Raw genomic sequence first — 19,702 nt, 5'->3', positions numbered from 1 at the left:
GTCCAAGAAATAAAACCATGTAGCACCTTAAACGCAAATAGATTTATTGTGGCATAAACTTTTGCGGACTAGAGCCCACATTGTCAATATACATAGCTGGAGAAATTGTAAACTGTGGCCATCAAGAAGCCATAAAATTCAAGAGGTATTGTAGGCATGATATATCTGTGCTAATGCTTGAATGTGTACAAGTACAGGGATCATTCCCAGCAGCCATAATTGGTAATAGCACACTTCTGCAGGACTGAATGAAGACTTCAGGCGTCTTTCTCCTTGTTCCAGGTGGTTAGCCAAATTGGGTTGGCTCCAAACAGCTTTTCTGCTGGTCAAAAAGGAAGAAGGAGCCCCCTTAGACACCCCCAAAATACTATGCCGTGGTCACAGGACCTGCTTGTACAAATACCATATGGAATGAGGGCTGCAGTGAGGAGAGGGATTGGTTGAGACTGAGTGAAAAAGCTGGTTGGATCCAACCCATTCGTATGTTGCCGCAAAAATAATGACCTTCAAAGCTAAAACAGTTTTATGTATTGTCGAAGGCTTTCACGGCCGGAGAACGACGGTTGTTGTGGGTTTTCCGGGCTGTATTGCCGTGGTCTTGACATTGTAGTTCCTGACGTTTCGCCAGCAGCTGTGGCTGGCATCTTCAGAGGTGTAGCACCAAAAGACAGAGATCTCTGAGAGATCTCTGTCTTTTGGTGCTACACCTCTGAAGATGCCAGCCACAGCTGCTGGCGAAACGTCAGGAACTACAATGTCAAGACCACGGCAATACAGCCCGGAAAACCCACAACAGCCATAAAACAGTTTTATTCTAATTTAAGCCTTAGTGGACTAGAACCCACTTCCTCAGACGTAATGAGCAGATCTCCATTTGGCATTCATTTTATATAGGAAGTTCGGGGGGAATGCAAATCGCAGGCCAAGGGGCCATGAAATGCAGAGCGAAATGTAAATGTATAAAACTGCAATCTAATTGGGAAAAATACAGCAACCATTCACTAGATATGCTAAACTAGTTAACACCTGTGAAGGGTGGAGAGTCGCAGGTTTTGTTCTCAAGGGCTTAAAAAAACAAGCATGGGAGATCTTGCATCATAACTAGTTGAGATGTTTCTCCATCCTTGCAACATATCTTTTTTAAACAAGAGACGTCAGAAATGGAACTTATGATGTTTTTCATCCAAGCATCTGCTCTGCCTTTTAGTCACCCATCATACATTTTGAATCCTGTTGTAGGGTGGGGGGTTACCTTATTTGACATGCACAATCACTCTGTGGAGTAGATGAAGTAGGCCAGGTTCTGTGATGAAGTGTGGATTTGAACTTGGGTTCAAGTGAAACATTTTCTCCTCCATACTGGTTCAATGCATTTCCACTTCTGCAACTGATGTGTGAAATCCAGTAATGACCTGCAGAATTCAGGTGATCTCTGTTCCAAACAAATTACTGGATATATACATTTTTAATGGCTCTGTTGGCACAAATCACCCTTCTATAGCAGCTATAGACCTGGTGTGTATAATCAGCAAACACATTGACAACCCAACTTATGCACTGACAATGCCCAACTAAGAACAAAGCAAAGCTACATGCAGCCTTAAGCGCACAAACACACAATAATGGGTCTGTCACGCAGTCTATCGGAATAGCTTACCTTAACAAAGTTCTGAAGATTAAAGTGTCTTTTCCTCCTTTTAAATCTAAACAAAAGAGCCCACTCAGCAGATACACACTTCAAGTTTTTTCATCCTCTGTTGACCTTTTTTTTTTGGAAAAAAATTTACATAGGAGAATGTCCCATTGATTTGTGGGGCTTACTTCCAAGTAAACACACTGAAGATTTGTGCTGTATGACTGCAGTCATTGGGAAATAAGTGTTGTTGAACACAGTAGGGCTTACTTCCAAGTAGGAAATAAAGCATAGGAACAAATCCCTCTTGAACTTTTGACCCTTACTTCCAAGTAACCATGCACTGGCTTGGGCTGTGCAGTTGTCAACTGATTAAACTTTTGACTGATTCATACCTGCCTTTAAACTGGTTTATTGGTTAATTCATCAATTGCATTTAAATAAATCTGGATCTTTGACATAAGGACATAGGTGACTTTGTGAGATGTTGATAGACGGGTCAGATAATTTCCAGTTTAGTAAACCAATGTTTACACTCTATATGGGTGGGGGGAGCAGATTCTTTTTTTCAAATTCCCTAGTATGGTAACAATGATTTTTACACTCTGGTCAGAGAAAAGTTGGGGTTTCTTGGGAATTTTGCAGGGATTCATCAGTGAGAAGAACATTAGGAAGGCAAATAAATGCCCCTCAAAGGTAACCTATCCGCCATCCTCCTCTTATGGGTCTCTAGGTGCAGACAAATGTGTTCTAACCTGCCCTCTTAAGGCCTCTTTACACTTTGCACAAAATGTGAGCAAATGCAATTTTGGTTGGGGGAAATCCCAACTGAAATCATGTTTCTCTTGACCCTATGCTTGCTTCTAAGATGGGAGGTGGGGGGCACACATTGGCTCCCGTATGTGCACAGAGGCATTCCTTTCTTTGCCACTGCCATACACTTTAAGTAGTCCTCCCCACAAAGCCCTTATCTGCTAGTTTTAGAATTTGGACATTTCAGAGGATATTTCCTACTTTATTTCCTGGTTTGATAGATCATCTCAGAATTCTAAAAACACTGCACTAACACTGCACAGACACAAGCATCCTTAAACTTGAAAAGCTACAACTTTAAATGCTTCCTATGCTAAAGCCGACCATTGGTTGATCTGGCTCAGTACTAGGCCACTTCTAGGCTGGGAAATTCCTGGATATTTGGGGGTGGAATCTGGGAATGGCAGGATTTGGGAGGTGAAGAACCTCAGCAGGGTACAACGCCATAGCGTTCACCTTCCAAAGCAGCCATTTTCTCCTGGGAATGAACTTAATCATGTTCTTAACTTATCACAACAGCCTTGAGAGGCAAATCAGGCTGGGTGTGTGTGACTATCCCAAGGTCGCCTAGCAATCTCCCATGGCAGAGCAGGGATTCAAACCTGGGTCTCCCAAATTCTAGCCTGATAACCACTGCACCACTCTGGGTTTCAGATCTGTGGTTAGTGGAGTGGCTAGGGTCTGAACCATATTTTAATTAAGGCTTGGTTTTGTGCAGCGTCTGAACTGAGCCTGTGGCTGAAATCTTGTGGGCCTGCATCCGACCCCTTTGCCTTACAGCCTGTTCTTCACTGTAGCCCTGATCTCTGTATTATAAGCCTGGCCACAGTCCTGCCTAAGAGAGGGCTGGCCCTGAGCTCCCAGGTGTTTATTCCAATTGATAATGCCAACTTGGTGTGGGATGTTGGCAGTTTGACACATGTCACTTTCCTTCGTTAATCACCACTGATGCATCTGCACTTTATGTCTTGCCCTTTTTCCAAGAATCCCAGGGCGGCGTCCACAGGTTTCTCCCATTTTCTCCTCTCCTGGCGTAAGTGATGCTGAGAGAGAACCACAAACAATTCATTGCATATGTATGCTAACTAACAGGGCTGTTGTGGCAGTGGCTTTGGTGGACCAGAGCCCATTTTGTTGGATGCCTGAAGTGTCTTCAGTTGGCAGGCAAACGGATCAGCTGGGTGCTGATCCTTTTGCAGACGGAGAAATCTGCACAACAATGCCAGCCATGAATGGGGGAGACGGCTCTCTGTCTTTCGGTCAACGCCCATATTTACAGGGGGGAAAGGCCACTCCAACAGCAGCAGCAAAAAACAACACACACACACACACACAAGGAGTTTCTGCTCTCTAGACATGCACCTGGGACTCATCATAGAACACAGACCAATAAGCTTGCAAAGGTAACAAAATAGCTCCAAACAATCCCTTTGGAACAAAAATAACAACAACAACAATAAAATAGCTGTTATTTATAAATCACCAGCAGTGAAAAGCTAGGTATTGTGTCATGGTTATATTTAAAAGTTTAAGCCTTTAGGCTTGCATTTATAAAAGAAAAAAAAAGAAAATATCGTAAGGAGTCTGGGATTAATATAAAACTTTAACCCAGACACCTCACATGTTCACAGCAAAAGGAAGATTTCAGCTAGGGAATTCCTGATTGGCAGTTCATGCTCTTAACCTACACCAGATCTTGCTCAAGACCAGGGCTCATTTTGAGGGGGAACACACCGGAACACAGTTCCGGCAGTTCCCCAAAGAGGTCACATGTCAGGTGGCCCCGCCCACCTGACTCTCGGCCATTTTGGGCCCGTTTCAGCCTGGATTGGGCCTCTTGACAGGTGGTTGATCACTCTCCCACTCAGCAGCGGCCCAATCCTGACCATTTTGGGCCCCTTTTCGGCCATTTTCAGCCCTTTTTTGCCATTTTGGGCCCAATTTTGGCCCTGAATGGCCAGGATTGGGTCCAAAACAGCCAGGATGTGTGATGTCAGGGGGTGTGGCATATGCAGATCAGTTATGCTAATGACACACTTCCGGTGATGGTAAGGGGTGTGGCATATGCTAATGAGTTATGCTAACGAGTTCCTCCAGCTCTTTTTCTACAAAATGACCCCTGCTCAAGACTACCATATGTGATATGTCAGCGGAGCAAGAGTTTGCCTTGCAGAAATGTTAAAAAACAAACCGAGATATTTCTTAATCCTGTTCTTGGTGTGACATTGTTCTCGTCTCCTGAGCTTTATCCTCACACCCCTGCGAGGTAGGTTACACACACGCAGTGACACTGAGCCAAGCATCTTCTCTAATTCTGTTCAGTAGTCAGAAGGTATGTTCTTCACATTACCATGGTGCTTACTCCCCCAATGCATTCTGCAGGGATTATATTATCATCAAAGTACTGAGACTGGATTGGGGCCTAACACCAAGTGCTTCACGTGAAATAAAATGCACATTTTTTTCATCTCCTGGAATTGTGTTTTGGCCTCTCTTCCCTTGCAACTGCAGGTATTATCCTGTCATCCATTGTGACGACGGAACCCCAGAAGCCACCTTTCCTGCTTATCCTGGATGCTAAAACCTTCAAGGAAATCGCTCGGGCAACGGTGAATGTAGATCTGCATGTGGACTTACATGGAATCTTCATCCCCGGGAAGGATTTGAAAACAGATCAGGAGACCGATGAGGATGGAGGACACGAATTGAAGGGCTGCCCATCTTATAAAGAGAACGACGTGCCTAAAGATAGCCTGCCTGTTAAAAAACGGATGGAAGATTTGTAATGCTTCAGACCTCATCAGGGTCCACACTGCTGGGGTAAATGAATTTACAGCATTATGCTGACATAACGATTGATATTGTTTGAGATAACTAGAGTGACAGTGCAGTCCCACGCATCGTGGAAAGGACCAGTTCGATGCAACAAAAGCGAGTATCAATACCACCTAATTTGCTGCTTTGTGGGAACTATGCCTCAAGTTACTTCAAAGCCTCAGAACACCTCTAATTTATGGTGGTTTTAAAAAGTCTTTTTAAAGAATGCACCTCTCCCCGTGAGAATGCTGCAAAAAGGGATTTCTGGCTGCTTCTCGTATTTACAGCACTGTATTGAATGCTTTTCTCTGTTACAGGCAGCACACCGTATCTGTCGAGCGTTTCTCTGCAATGAACTCGTATCTCATGATGACTCTGAGCAGTTTAAGCAAGTATGTTTACAGGAGGCTGCGTGGTGTGAGTAACGCTTGCGAATGTTTTATGTAATCTTCCATGGATTGTGTTCTTAAAGATATGCATCATAATAATAGGGGAGGAGAAAAAAAACTCTTTGTAGTTTGGGGTTTTTTTTAAATCAGAAATGCTGGCCTTTAACTGTATCATCTGACTGCTTCATTTCTCAAGTTTGATGAAGACCAAAGTCAAATGCCAAGATTAACAGTACAATCCTAAACAGACTTACTCCAGTCTAAACTCATTGATTTCAATGGGCTTAGACTGGCATAACTCTTCACAGGATTGCACAGTAAAAGTGTTAAAAGGACTTGTTCGATCAAGCATTTGGGTATTTCCCCTTCCTGTTATGAATCATTATGTGACCTTTTAAAGGAAGGCAATGTTCCCCTCCCTTCTATACAGAAGAAATCCAACTTACTTTCAAATTCAGTATGTTCTATAATCTTAAATTAAAATTTAATTATTAAAATAAGCTTTAAATCCTTAATTTCTCCTTGTTTTTGTTCCTTGGGAGCATGAGACACGATTGCATTGGCTTTACTATCTTGTAAAGAAACACTGTTTTTTGCTGCCAGAAGTGAGACTGGTTACTTACCTTGTTTGTGCTCATACATTTAGTGACTCCTGGTTGAAGGGGAACAACTAACTTACCCTTAAGTTCTGCATCCAGAGTACATGATAATTAGCAGTGAGGATTCGAGGAAGTAATTTGTCACGCCGCAGACACCAAGGCTTTAGTCTTTTCCCATATAGTATTCCCTAAGGTCTTTCAAACAAAATGAAAAAAATAAATAAATATAGCCTTGGTTGAACACACATTGTTCTTATGCCTGGGGCAAAATAAAACAACCTGAATGTGATTTGACTTCATCTTTAAATGATAAATGTTTAATATATCATTAACTAAGCACTACATCAAATTAAGTTGTCTCGTCACAAACATACACCATCCTTTGCAGTTTTAAGATGCAAAAGCATTGCAGCGATAAAATGTTCTTGCAAATTTGTTGAAGCAAACAAGGGAAAAAATCCTTAAGGACTGTGCAAAACAGCTCTTTGGACAAGCATTCTACATTCTGTGTATTTAAGATGAAGCATAAAAGTTATCTAGGGATCCCCAACCTTTTGGCACATGGGGGCTGCATTAGAGTGCCCAGTGCCTAAAGAGGGCCACAACTTAACTCAAAATGCAACAAAATTGCAGGGTGATAGCAGCAAATAAGCAGGTTGGAGGGCTGCACAGAAAGAACTTGGGGGCCGCATGTGGCCCGCGGGCCACAGGTTGGGGACCCCTAGGAACCATAGATGTCAACTCAAGCACACATGGCTATTTGCTGTCAAGCAGGATTGCTGGCTTCCAAACTGGTCCTTTCCTTAATATCAGTTTAATCTCTAAGAGATTATCAGGGATTGTGGTTTAACTTCATGCCATGAAAAGCTTCAATTCCCTGTTTCCATTCACTTTCAAACCTCTGTTAAAGGGGCAGGACAATAAAGTTGTCCAGCTGGCAACTTTATTGTAAAATCGAAACGATAGCCACCGAGCTCAGAAAAGACTGAAATGCCACTGGACTCTCCCTGTTCCAATTGGAAAGCCACCATCTAAGAGTCAGGATCATAATGCAGGCATAGAAATTGTTTCATCTACCCCAACATGCCATGTCTTATCCTCAAAGGGTTGTCTGGGAGCCTAGAATTACTAAGATGGCCCCTGAGAATTTTGAATTGTGGATGTTTTTATAACCGGGTGGCCATATTGCAGGTCAAAATCCAATCTACTTCTTCCTTGAAAAGGAGTTTGTCATAGTTCCAGGAGACAGCAACTAAAATGTTATTTGATTATCTTATAAAATGTTGACTGTACTTACAAAGTTCCAGTCCACCTAGAAGGTGATCAGTATCTTTTGATTTGAAAAAGTTCTAAGTAGACAAAAGTGAAAGTCACCATTAGGATTATCAACTCAGTACTCTTGTCACTTGTTTTGCTTTGCTTCACCCCTGAAGGCATGGTGTGTTTGCTGCAGCGACTTAAGGGAGGAAAGCCAAGGCATGTTTAACAGAAACCACCATGTTTGTTCTTGACTTGTTTGCAAACTCCGTTTGAGTAATCCTCAAGTGCATGCAAAGTTATTTTTAAAAGGTCTGTTCCGAGTGAAGAAGCCAGCATTCCTCTATCAGGAACATGAATTTCAATTCTCATAAAATGTTAAGGGGTGTTTTTTTTTAATGACCACAGATTGTGCCATTTCTGTAAATCTGGGAAGAAAACAGAAACATATAATCACATTATTATCAAACCTTGACTTATTTTACTGATTTAACAATATAAAATGCATCGTTTCCATGCTGTTTTCCTTATAGAAATCCCTCCCCTCCATGTTATTAGCCGTGGAAGAGGGAAAAGACGGGTAGAATACAAGTGCTTATGTCCCTTCATGTGTTAATAGCAGCCAACAGGATCCAGTTTCTATCGGGATAATGTCACAGGTTGTCCTTCTCACTGTAGCTTCAATAGGGTGTGTGTGTGTGCATGCTTCCGTTTCTTTTTAATCATGAAAATATGGTAAGAGGTCTGATCATGGGACTTATACGTCCTGTCTAGATACACCCTCAGTGATTTATTTAGGTTGTGTGCTAGCTGTGTTAAGATACAAAATACACAAATAGAAGCACAGGAAAACCACTACATTGTCCTCCTATTCTTCAAAGCGGTGGTCTTATAAAGGACTCTAATAAACAGTACTACCTTTAAGACTAACCAATTTTATTGTAGCATAAGCTTTCGAGACTAACACGGCTAACTCCTCTGCATCTAATAAACAGTACTGACTTTCTATCTCTGGAATCTTCAGTTAAGAGTCAGGCAGTATGTAAAGCAAAAGACCTTTGTCTGTGACTTTGAAGAGCTCCTTCAGAGCAGACAATAACTGACCTTGATAGACCCAGAGTCTGACTTAGTATTTGGTACGCTAGCTCTTACAGTCCTTTCAGATTTTCTAGTTAGCCTCATCAAAACAAACTGGCACAATGCAAAGAATTATTTTTAGTGTCTAGAGATGGGCACGAACCGGTAAAACGGTGGTTCGTTGCAGTTTGTGGTTCATCGTGTTTCACAAACCATGAACTGGCATGTAATTGCTTGGTTTGCGAACCAGTTTGTTTGGTTCATGAAAACATCACTTCCAAGGCAGCAGCAGGTCTACCGAAAGCCCCTCCCCACATTGCCTAGGAAACTGATTGATCGGCACCAGACTGTCTGCAGTGATGAACTAAAAATGAACTGCTCTAAAATCATAGTGGTTCATCAGAAAATGAGCTCTGACGAACCACCGATTCACAAACCAAAAAAACGGCCCAGTTCATGACGAACTTTGGTTCATACTTCAGTTCATGTCCATCTCTAGTCATGACCGCTCCCAAGCATTATCCACAAAACCACTTTAATGAAGTACAGTCAGATTTCAGTAAAATCCTCTTTCCATCCACAGTGTTTATCTGACTGGTTTGATTTGCATCCATTTTCGAGCCTCTGCTTTCATCACCATGAAAGTAAATGGTCAGCTTCTTGACTTTAGTGATGCAGGATCAGACCTTGAGCTCTCCAACGCAGTGTGCAATTAGGGCTATTGAAATCAATACAGCCACTTAAGGAATTGCACCACCAACACCACCAATATCCTGAAAGAAACTTCAATGCAGAGGATTGTAATCAAGGTGACGCTGACAACACATTGCCATTTGACTTGTGGGCAGACAATATAAAAGGGTGTGTGTGTTTTCTGAGGGGCGGGGCAAACCTAATTTTCCGGTTAGGGTGCCCTGTTTAACTGCATGATCTATGCCACCGCACTGAGTATGCTGTAATCAGCTGCCCTCATTTGGGCTGGTAAAACTGCGATCTGTGATCCTTGTTACTCATTTGCAAGACTAACAACAGGAAGACCTGATTTTTCCCTCTTATCCAAGCATCTCTCATGCCTTCCCCACGATTTTTCCCACAGGGAGACAAGCAAGCACTTTCGCTTGTAAAGCGTGAGGTCTGTGTTTATTATGAACAGTGTGGCTTCCAGACCAGCGTACCTGCAATAATATAAACACACAGGCATCTAGCAATAATGGTGTATGTCTTATTTGTCCTAGAGAGAACCAATTACTATGTATGTATGTATGTATGAAACATCCCTTATTGAGTGCATGAGACTGTGCCCTGTTATGGCTACTTAAATTTCCAGTGTCTGGCATTTGTCATAGGTTCAGTTCAGAAGCTGTAAATTCCCATGACCTGGATGGTAAACTTACCCTGACCTGGATGGCCCAGGCTAGCCCGTCGTCATCAGACCTTGGAAGCTAAACAGGGTTAGCCCTGGTTAGTACTTGGATAGGAGGCCACCAAAGAAGTCCAGGGTTGTTATGCAATAGCAAACCACTGTCTCTTGCCATGAAAACGGTATATGTTTACCATAAGTCGGCTGCAACTTAACAACACTTTACACAAACTCCCATAGCAAGCATTCTTGTGCTTGTAGCCTTGTGCGTGAAATAATGTATGATCTGGTGCGACAGTATTGACAGACACCGGCTTCCCAGAAGCCCCTCATATGCATACAATGGGCAAAAATGGATGACAATGTTGCCGTGAATTGCCCCTGGAAAATGGGATCTTCCAACATGTCTACCCCATATCAGAAATTATGCCCTCCACAAACCGATATCTAGAACCATTCCCATATCAAGAGCCAATGTGATGGAGGGGTTAGACTAGGATGTGGGCAACCCAGGTTTGATTCCCCACTCTGCCACTGACGTTTGCTGGGTGACCATGGGCCACTCACACACTCACAGCCTAACTTACTTTACAGGGTTGTTGTGAGGAAAAATGAAGAAGAGAATGAGGTAAGCTGCTTTGAGACCCACTGAGGAGAAAGGTGGGGTATAAACAAAATAGAAAATCCACGGGTCATTCAGTGAGGAAGGTTATACAGTGTTTGAGTTTAAGCCAGAACATTGAAAAAAGAAAAGGGTCACATGGAAATAAACTCAATATAGATAAATAATTCCTCCAATATCCTATTAGGGTTTTTTTTTAAAGCTTTCCTCTCAAATGCATGGGAATTCTGAAAAACAAGAAGAAATAATGCAGTAAACAGGTGACGCTTGCAAGAAGCGTGAATTCCACCACAGCTCCTGCTTACAGTTTTCTGGTTATTGTTCACATAATCTGAACTTGGATCAACTACATGCGAGTGTTACACTACACAAACCAGAAACTGTAAGAATGAGTGCAATCTAACAAGAATAGCATAAAACAATGCAAAATATATTCTAAAATTGCAATGGGTTGGATAAAATCTGCAGGTGGAAAAGGGAGGAAAGTTCGTTTGACAACCCAAAAAGCTGGTCTTTTTTCTGGGAAAAGAGGTGGTGGAACTCAGTGGGTTGCCCTCGGAGAAAATGGTCACATGGCTGGTGGCCCCACCCCCTGATCTCCAGACAGAGGGGAGTTTAGATTGCCCTCCGTGCCACTAAGCAGCGCAGAGGGCAATCTAAACTCCCCTCTGTCTGGAGATCAGGGGGCGGGGCCACTAGCCATGTGACCATTTTCAAGAGGTTCCGGAACTCCGTTCTACCGTGTTCCAGCTGAAAAAGAGCCCTGCCAAAAAGAATATGTTGGGGATCACTGAACCTGCATAGACAACATCCACGTGGGTGAGGAGGAAAATTGGATGCGACTGAGTGAAAAAGCCGACTGACTCCAACTCACTGTATGTAAATCTGTCCCTCTGCATGGAAATTCTGCCAGGGACTTTGGCACAAATCTCCTCTTTTTTTATCTTTGCATCTTCCCCTAAGCTCATATTCTGCTACAACCCAAGCGTAATTTCTCCAGGCCTCGTGCAGATTTGCAATGCACCTGCCTCCCTGTCCCATGCATCCTATACAGTCTCATCAAAGAACAACTGTCTATTTTATTGCAGAAATTGTGTAATAGGCCATATCATCTGTTTGCAGCTTGGCGTGGCCCCCTGCATCCATCCAGCTTGCTTATGCTCCGAGTGTGTACAGCATCGATCTATTCAGCTGAGGAATTGCCCCCAGCCCTAAGTTACACCCTGTGAACAGAGCTGCTGTCACCATCTTTTCCTTCATAAGGGTTTTTTTTAAAGAGAAGTAGAAAGATGATAGGGTGGTGCAAAAGGAGGAGGAGAAGGAAAGTCTGGAAGAAAGAGAAAACCAGATAGCAAAACAGAAAGAGGCAAGCAGTAAGAAAATTTAAAGTGCTATGGAACAGGTGGGACGTAACTCTCCCAATAATCCTATCATCTTCAAAGGATGGGGGGGGGGCTGCGAGAAAGGAGGAAGGGGAGGAAAGATGGAATCTTTCCTATTCATTTCAGCAACTGGCTTTCAGACTCTGTGCTTCTAGATTTGGCCTTCCTGGCACGGCATATTACATCACACGCTTTCCTTGTTGACCTAGATGGGCTACCTGAGGATGCCCAAGTCACTATGTCCATGTTCAAGGAGAAAGCAAAAGCACAGTTAGGATTCCGAGCATCGTAATTACCAACAGGTGACAGCAGATACAAACAACTAATTGACATAAGATTAATCAATGACGGCTTTCAGGTGACATATATTCAAAGTGTAACTCCCTAGGTTATGAAATAATAATGCGTGAAGAACATGGGCCTTCTTACAGAAGGATCTCCTTGTGTATGTCCTGAACTGCTTCGGAATTTTGTTCTTTCCATCCACTTCCTTCCTCCACGTTGAATGGAGGAAGCACACCATCAAATTTTGGTTTTTATCGTTTCTTCCCAACGAGAACCCAAAGCAGCTTCCATCCACTCTTCCAAGTTGTCCTCGCAACATCCCTGTGGGGTAGATTAGGCTAAGAGGGAGCAACTAGCATAAGGTCACTCAGGTATCTTATCTGGCAGAGTGGGTATTTGAACCTGAGCAGGAAATGTGTGGTTTGCAGTGCAATCCTAAACAGAACAGTAAAGAGTCCAGTAGCGTCTTTAAGACTAACCAACTTTATTGTAGCATAAGCTTTCGAGAACCACAGCTCTCTTCATATGATGCATTTGACGAAGAGAACTGTGGTCCTCGAAAGCTTATGCTCCAGTAAAGTTGGTTCGTCTTAAAGGTGCTACTGGACTCTTTACTATTTTGCGACTACAGACTAACGCGTCTAACTCCTCTGGATCCTAAACAGAGTTTCACCCTTCTACTTCATTGATGTCAATGGGCTTAGAAGGGTACAGCTCTGGTTAGGATTGCACTGTAGGTTTCCCAGCCTTTTTTAAATTGAAAGAGAAGCATGGAAGGAACGGATTTCTTTGGAGCAACGTCAGGGAAAGGGGGTGCTTCACCCACACACCATTTTTCTCAGACAACACACCTCCCTCTCCAAGCTGCTGTTTGCCCCATGCAAAAAAAAAAAAAAAAAGCTTTCTGTGGTGTTTCCCCCTGGAGTTAACTGAATTGTCCGAACAGGGATTCTGACTGGGAAGGCTGTGCAGTGAAAGTGTTGAACACCCCTTCTCGCCTCTCTTGTTCCAAAAACCTTATCAAACCCCAGTGGCTGCATTACAGTATTTTAAAAACGTTGATTCAATTAGAGTTCTAGTGTTTGGATCAGTAGGTCTCAGGTAGATTCTAGGGCAGATCTGATCCATTTGTGACCCACCAAACTGAATAAAGAAATGCATATGTATGTGCATAAATGCCTGCCTGGTACTGGACAACCTTCTGTCTTTTGCAATCCTTGTTCAGTTGCTTTGTCAACACCCAGGTGGGCTACTTTCAGTCTGGAGGATCACTAGTTCTACAGGCCAGTTTTCGGAAACTGTATAAAGCAAGGATGACTATGCAGGGGGGAAAGCCCTATACTCGCCTCATTAATTGCCTCAAATCCATCCAAATAAATCCAGAACCCTTAGCCGTTTCTCATACACCTTGCACTCTGAATGCATTCGCAGTGTGGTTCTACACCACAGCCGATTCCAGTTTGTCAACATCTTTATTAAAGTAAGCAATCCGGATCGACTACCCTAGGTAAGCCTTAACTAGTGCAGACTAAACACTTACTTCCTATGCCTTAGGTATGGTACACAATTTATGCTTTGATGTCATTTACCTCAGCTAGTTATTTTTCATTTTGAACAGTCAAGTCTATAAAAACATAGAATAAAATTATCATTTCATATAAGAATAAAGCTGTAGAGCCAGTTGGGTGTAGTGGTTAAGAGCAGTGGGACTCTAATCTGGAGAACCGGGTTTGATTCCCCACTCCTCCGCTTGAAGCCAGATGGTGACCTTGGGTCAGTCACAGCTTCCGGGACCTCTCTTAGCCCCACCCACCTCACAGGGTGTTTGTTGTTGTGGGGATAATAACAACATACTTTGTAAACCACTCTGAGCAGGCATTAAGTTGTCCTGAAGGGTGGTATATAAATTGAATCTTGTTGTTGTTGTTATTCCTTGGCACAATCATCAACCAACAGGGAGACTCCAACGAGGAAATCAGAAGGAGATTGAGACTTGGAAGAGCAGCTGTGAGGGAGCTAGAGAAGATCCTTAAAGATAAAGATCCTTAAAGATAAAGATGTCTCTCTGGGAACCAAGATCAAGATAATCCAAACAATGGTATTCCCCATTACGATGTATGGATGTGAAAGTTGAACAGTGAAGAAAGCTGACGGGAAGAAAATGGAGTCATTTGAAATGTAGTGCTGGAGGAGAATTCTGCAGATACCATGGACAGCCAAAAAGACAAATAAGTGGGTACTAGATCAAGTCAAGCCTGAATTCTCCCTAGAAGCTAAAATGACAGAACTGAGGCTATCGTACTTTGGTCACATTATGAGAAAACAAGATTCTCTGCTAGTTTGCAAGATCTGAGCAAGTCTGTTAATGATAGGATATTTTGGAGGTCTTTCAATCATAGGGTTGCCATAGGTCAGAGGCAGCTTGACAGCACATAACACACACACATAATGATATGCTCTTAGTTTCCTTCAGTACATGCAAAATAAGCTTTTTTAAAAGTAAAAGTCTACACAATCAACATTATCTGCGGGTTTTTTTTTACCATGACTAGTTTAAATTTACTACAGAAGTCTGTAACCTATGGTTCTAGAGATAAATGTCGCTCAGTATGGAACCAGCTATGGCTCTTTCAAAAAAGAAAACTAAGGACTTTGGGGGCAGTAGATGGGAAGTACAAAAATCAGGATGTGCAGAGAATGGTAGGCAAAGGTTTTTATGGGACTAAATGGCTTTTTCAAGATACTTTACGGAAAGGGATATGATAGAAACAAACCGTTGCCAAGAATCCCAGTGTGATCCACGCACAGATTTATTGCATTAAAATAATCGCACATGGTCCTCCGGTGTATATTTATTACTTATTGAAAAACTTGTGTGCCGCTTTAGAAGACTCACAACATTCAGTATTTTGGCTGCAGAAACCTTAAGAATTATTAATAAAAGTGTTACTTAGATGCCACGAGATTTAAAATGGCAGTGAATTAAACCATAATCTGTACCCTTGCAGAAATATATGCACCTGTGAATAATTTTCCTCAGATCACACAAAGCTGCCTATGCTTAACCACTGAGCTACAGATCATCTCCTTTAGTTGAATTGCAATAACGTAGTTATTTCAAGTGACCCTCCAGATTTACAACTTTAGTATGATGACTGCAATACAGCTAATACGGTAATGAGTAATTCATATGAGCAAGCCTGTTCTATGAGGTCTGGGGGCATGCCATCTTAAGAGCTGCGATTATGAACCATTTTTATAACAAATACTCATGATTAAAGCAAATGCTAAAATGAGCGATCAGGCTGGTTACCCACCACTGAGTTTGAGTTCCTTTTATTAACATATTTATAGGACATTATGTTTTCATGTGTTTATTAGTTTGAGGTATGTTGTAATTATGTGTTTATTCGTTTGTCACATGCTATAATTACACTGGAGCAACTCTTGACTTTACAGATTACTTCATATCATCATGCAATATACGATTGGGTACATATATAATATGATACCCGTAAAAGGGACCCAACCCCTTGTGATTATTTTTCCGTGTTTGGGCAAGCCTTCAGCATCAACACCTGATATTTACTACATGCGCAGGGGTCAAAAAGCCATGACGTGCCTATAACTAGGTCAATATTTTTATATTGCCATCAATATGCATGGTGCTTCACAAAACACAAGTGGCTAAGTCCCTGCCCTGAGGAGATCACAAACAAAAATTTTCCGCAGGAGAGACCACAAAGTTGAGAACGAACAGAGAACAGATACATATATCTGTACATGTGCGTGCATATATCTGCCTGTTGAAGTCATTCTTGCAGCACAATCCTAGGTACGTCTATTCAGAAGTAAGTTTCAGTAAGGCTTACTCTCAGGCATGCATGTGGAGGAGCACAGTCTTAATGCATCTGATGAAGTGGACCCTGGCTCCCAAAAGCTTATGCCACAAATGTGCCTTTAAATGGGCTCTTCCTTGTTTTGGTTGCAACAAACACGGCTACCCCTTCTAGAATAAGATTAGTTATTACTCTTATGTATGTACATATGTATAATTTATTCTTTCACCCATTATTGATGTAAGAACAATCCTAAATCTTCAGAACACATTATCAGCCCTGATAACAAAGCACTCTGTACAGCAGTGAAATCCAGAAAACTGAAATGGGTATTATTTCAGCTCAGATTCATATAGTGTAGGGAGGACATACAGAAAATAAATCATGTTATCAAGATCATTACTTCTCTGCACATTTACCAGATAAGCAAACCTTTTCCACAACTTGGGACAAGTCACTGCAAATCTAGCTAATCCATCACTAATTTATCATACCTAGAAAAATTATGTGTTCCTAAATCGTTCATTGACACTGGCCATACACTATTGGTTGTTGTAATTCCAGAAGGGTTAGTTGCACCAGCTGAATAAAACAGCAGTCTAGTGATGCTAATAAAATTTATTTCAGCATAAGCTTTCTTGAGTCAAAACTCACTCCATCAGATACTAAGCACACTTACTTGGAAGGTATTCCCACTGAGTACATGGGTGTAAGGCTCATAGATTAAACTCAGTGGGATTTATTTCTGAGGATACATACTGAAGACTGCAGTGGAGTTTAACCAATATATTTAATTCTCAACATGGCCCCTTTAATATGGCACCACGGGGCAACATGCTACCATGCAATTTGTACACCTCACTCCAGTGTGGTTGTGGCTACAATGTAGTGCCACACAATTAATCTGGGCTCAGCAGCAGCTTTTATACAATTTGTGTGACTTGGCTGGGCCGCACAACTCACCTGAGCAACAAGCTACTGAATGGTTTTTGCAACTTGGCCAGACTTTTTCCAAAGAAAGGCTACCAGGGCGAGAGAAAGAAGGAAAGGTGACACCCAGTGTGGTGTAGTGGTTAGACTGTTGGACCAAGGTCTAGGAAACTCCAGTTCAAATCCCCACTCTGCCATGGAAGCTTGCTGGGTGACAGTGGGCCAGTCACTGTCTCTCAGCCTAACAGACCTTACAGGGTTGTTGTGAGGATAAAATAGAGGAAAGGACAATGATGTATCCATTGGGACTAGGGGTGTGCAAGGCCTGCCTGTTTCGGTAAACCTGATTTGGTTTTAACTGAATCAGGAAACCGTTTTGGTTTTCAGGGTTTTCAGGGTTTTCATGTTTCGGTAATAGTTTCAGCTTTTTGGCTTGATTCGGCCATTGTTTTCAATGAGCAAACCTTCTCCCGGCTTTCCAGGAGTCGGGGGGGGGCATTTTCTGTCCAAATCACACCAAACTTGGTGGACACCTTCTCCTAACTCTCCTCTAACTACCCCCCAGGTTTCAGAAATATTGGACTTTGGGGGGCCATGTTATGCCCCCCCAAACAAGGTTCCCCCATCCTCCTACACTCTCCATGATTCTCTATGGGGGAAAACAAGTCATCTTTCTAGGTGGCTTGGGATGGCATTTTGCAAGCAAAATGCACCCAACTTTCAGGGGACCTGCTCCCACCTGTCCTCCCACCCTCCACCAAGTTTCAGGCAGATTCCACTTTGGGGGGCCATTTTATGGCCTCCTAATGAAGGTGCCCCATCCACCTCCACTCCACTATTCCCTATGGGGAAAATAAGAGAGGCTTGTCTGGCTAGGGGTGGCATTTTACATGCAAAATGCCCCCAACCTTCAGGGTCCCATCTCCCACCTGTCCTCCCACCCTCCACCAAGGCCCAAACTGATCCCACTTTGGGGGGCCATTTTATGGCCTCCCAAAGATGCTGCTCTTAGTGCCCCCCCTTTTTCCATTATTTCCTGTGGGGGAAATAAGAGAGGCTTGTCTGGCTAGGGGACCTCCTTCTACCTGTCCTCCCTCCCTCCACCAAGGCTCAACCAGATCCCACTTTAGGGGGCCATTTTATGCCCTCCCCAAAGGTGGTTCTCCTGCCACACCACTTTGTCTTTCTACTGTGGGGAAGACTTCCACACTACAGAAACATATGGGATTGGGGCTGCCAATGGCCACAGCCACAGTCCACCTGCACCCAAACTGCCAAATACCACACACACTCTCCCCAAAACCTAACCTCCCCTGTCCTGTGGCCAGCCACTTTCTATTGATTCCTGTTATGGGAAAATCTCCCACAGCAGGAACCCACGGAATGTGGCCTCTATGGCCACAGGCACATTCCCCCTTTTAAATCCACCCCCCACACAGCCCCACACTGACCCAAACACACCCTCCCAACATTCCCACACCAGCCCCTACCCCAGGAGCAGGCTGGCCAGCTGTCCCCCATTGTTCCCTGTGATGGGAACTTTTAAACTCTCTTTCCCAGGGCAATTATGCACAGCCCAGGGGTACCACAATGGTGGGCATACTCTTGAGTGCAAGCTTGTCCCTGTGAAAGAGCACCTGAACCACAGACACCCTCCCCCAAATTCCCCTACCACCTACAGAGATGGCTGGCCGGCCAGCCCCATTGTTCCCTATGATGGGAACCAACTGCACAACAAAGAATAAAACACAAACACACACTGAATAAAGTTTAAAAAAATTATTTTCTCACTGTCAAAGTACAAGTAGGCAAAGCGTTGTGACACATTACACCAGCAGTCCCCCACACAGAAACTCACTTAACATCAGAGAATCACAAAAACACAATTCCTGTCAAAAACACTTTATTTCTTTAACAGCTGTAGGTTACACAGCAGAGGGCACACCAAAGGGCATGCCAGCAGTATCATACACAAAAATAACACAACTCACTTCACATCAGAGAATCACCCAAAACACAATTGCTGTAAAAAAAAAATCGGTATTCAGAAAAAGTTTTGGTAATACCGAAAAAAAACTGAAATGGCCCTGATTCGGTAACTTTAACCTAATCAGAATACCGAATTGCACACTCCTAATTGGGACCCCACTGGGGAGAAAAAGGAGGTATAAATGAAGTACAATAAATGAAGCTGAACATTGATGGGGGGGGTGTGCAAATAAAAGAAAGGTTGGTTGGCAAATGAGAAGGAGAGAAAAAGGAGGAAAGGGGAGGACATAAAGAGGAGCTATCAGAAAGAAAGATGAACTAATGTGGGCAATGGGATACAGGAGAAAATGAAGTCCTTGTGAATTTTCTGTTTGTATTATTATCTGAGACAGCCTTCATTCACAGCTGGCTAGCTAACTCTTTGGAAACAAGATAGTTATCATCTTTACTGGGGAGGCTCTAGACAACATAACTTCCTGCCCCAATACCTTTCGATTACCTCCTTAAAGCTGCCACTAGACTCTGCATTGATGTTTGTTATTAATATGGATATACAGAATGTTATAAAAACAAAATACAATCACTCCAAACCTACATGAAAGAAAAAATACCAAACATCAATTTTGAAATGACATCTTAGTCCTCCTACCCGCCCCCCAACCAATAACCTACTATACACAGAACCCACCCCCTGCCAAATTAATACCTGA

At 42.8% G+C, this 19,702-nt stretch overlaps 1 protein-coding gene across 1 annotated transcript in view; it reads left to right on the top strand.

Moving 5' to 3' along the window:
• BCO1 (beta-carotene oxygenase 1) overlaps positions 1-6,167 on the top strand; it is a 46,231-nt gene extending 40,064 nt beyond the window's left edge. Inside the window, exons 11-12 of the mRNA XM_055000207.1 lie at positions 4,958-5,266; positions 5,581-6,167. Coding sequence (XP_054856182.1) covers positions 4,958-5,232 — 275 coding nt within the window. The 3' untranslated portion in view covers positions 5,233-5,266; positions 5,581-6,167. The remainder of the gene's footprint in view (positions 1-4,957; positions 5,267-5,580) is intronic.
• The last annotated feature ends 13,535 nt before the right edge of the window (positions 6,168-19,702 follow it).

This window comes from Eublepharis macularius, chromosome 16 (genome assembly GCF_028583425.1).
Source record: "Eublepharis macularius isolate TG4126 chromosome 16, MPM_Emac_v1.0, whole genome shotgun sequence".
Classification (NCBI taxonomy): Eukaryota; Metazoa; Chordata; class Lepidosauria; order Squamata; family Eublepharidae; genus Eublepharis; species Eublepharis macularius.
This window is presented reverse-complemented; position numbering and strand designations above follow the sequence as displayed.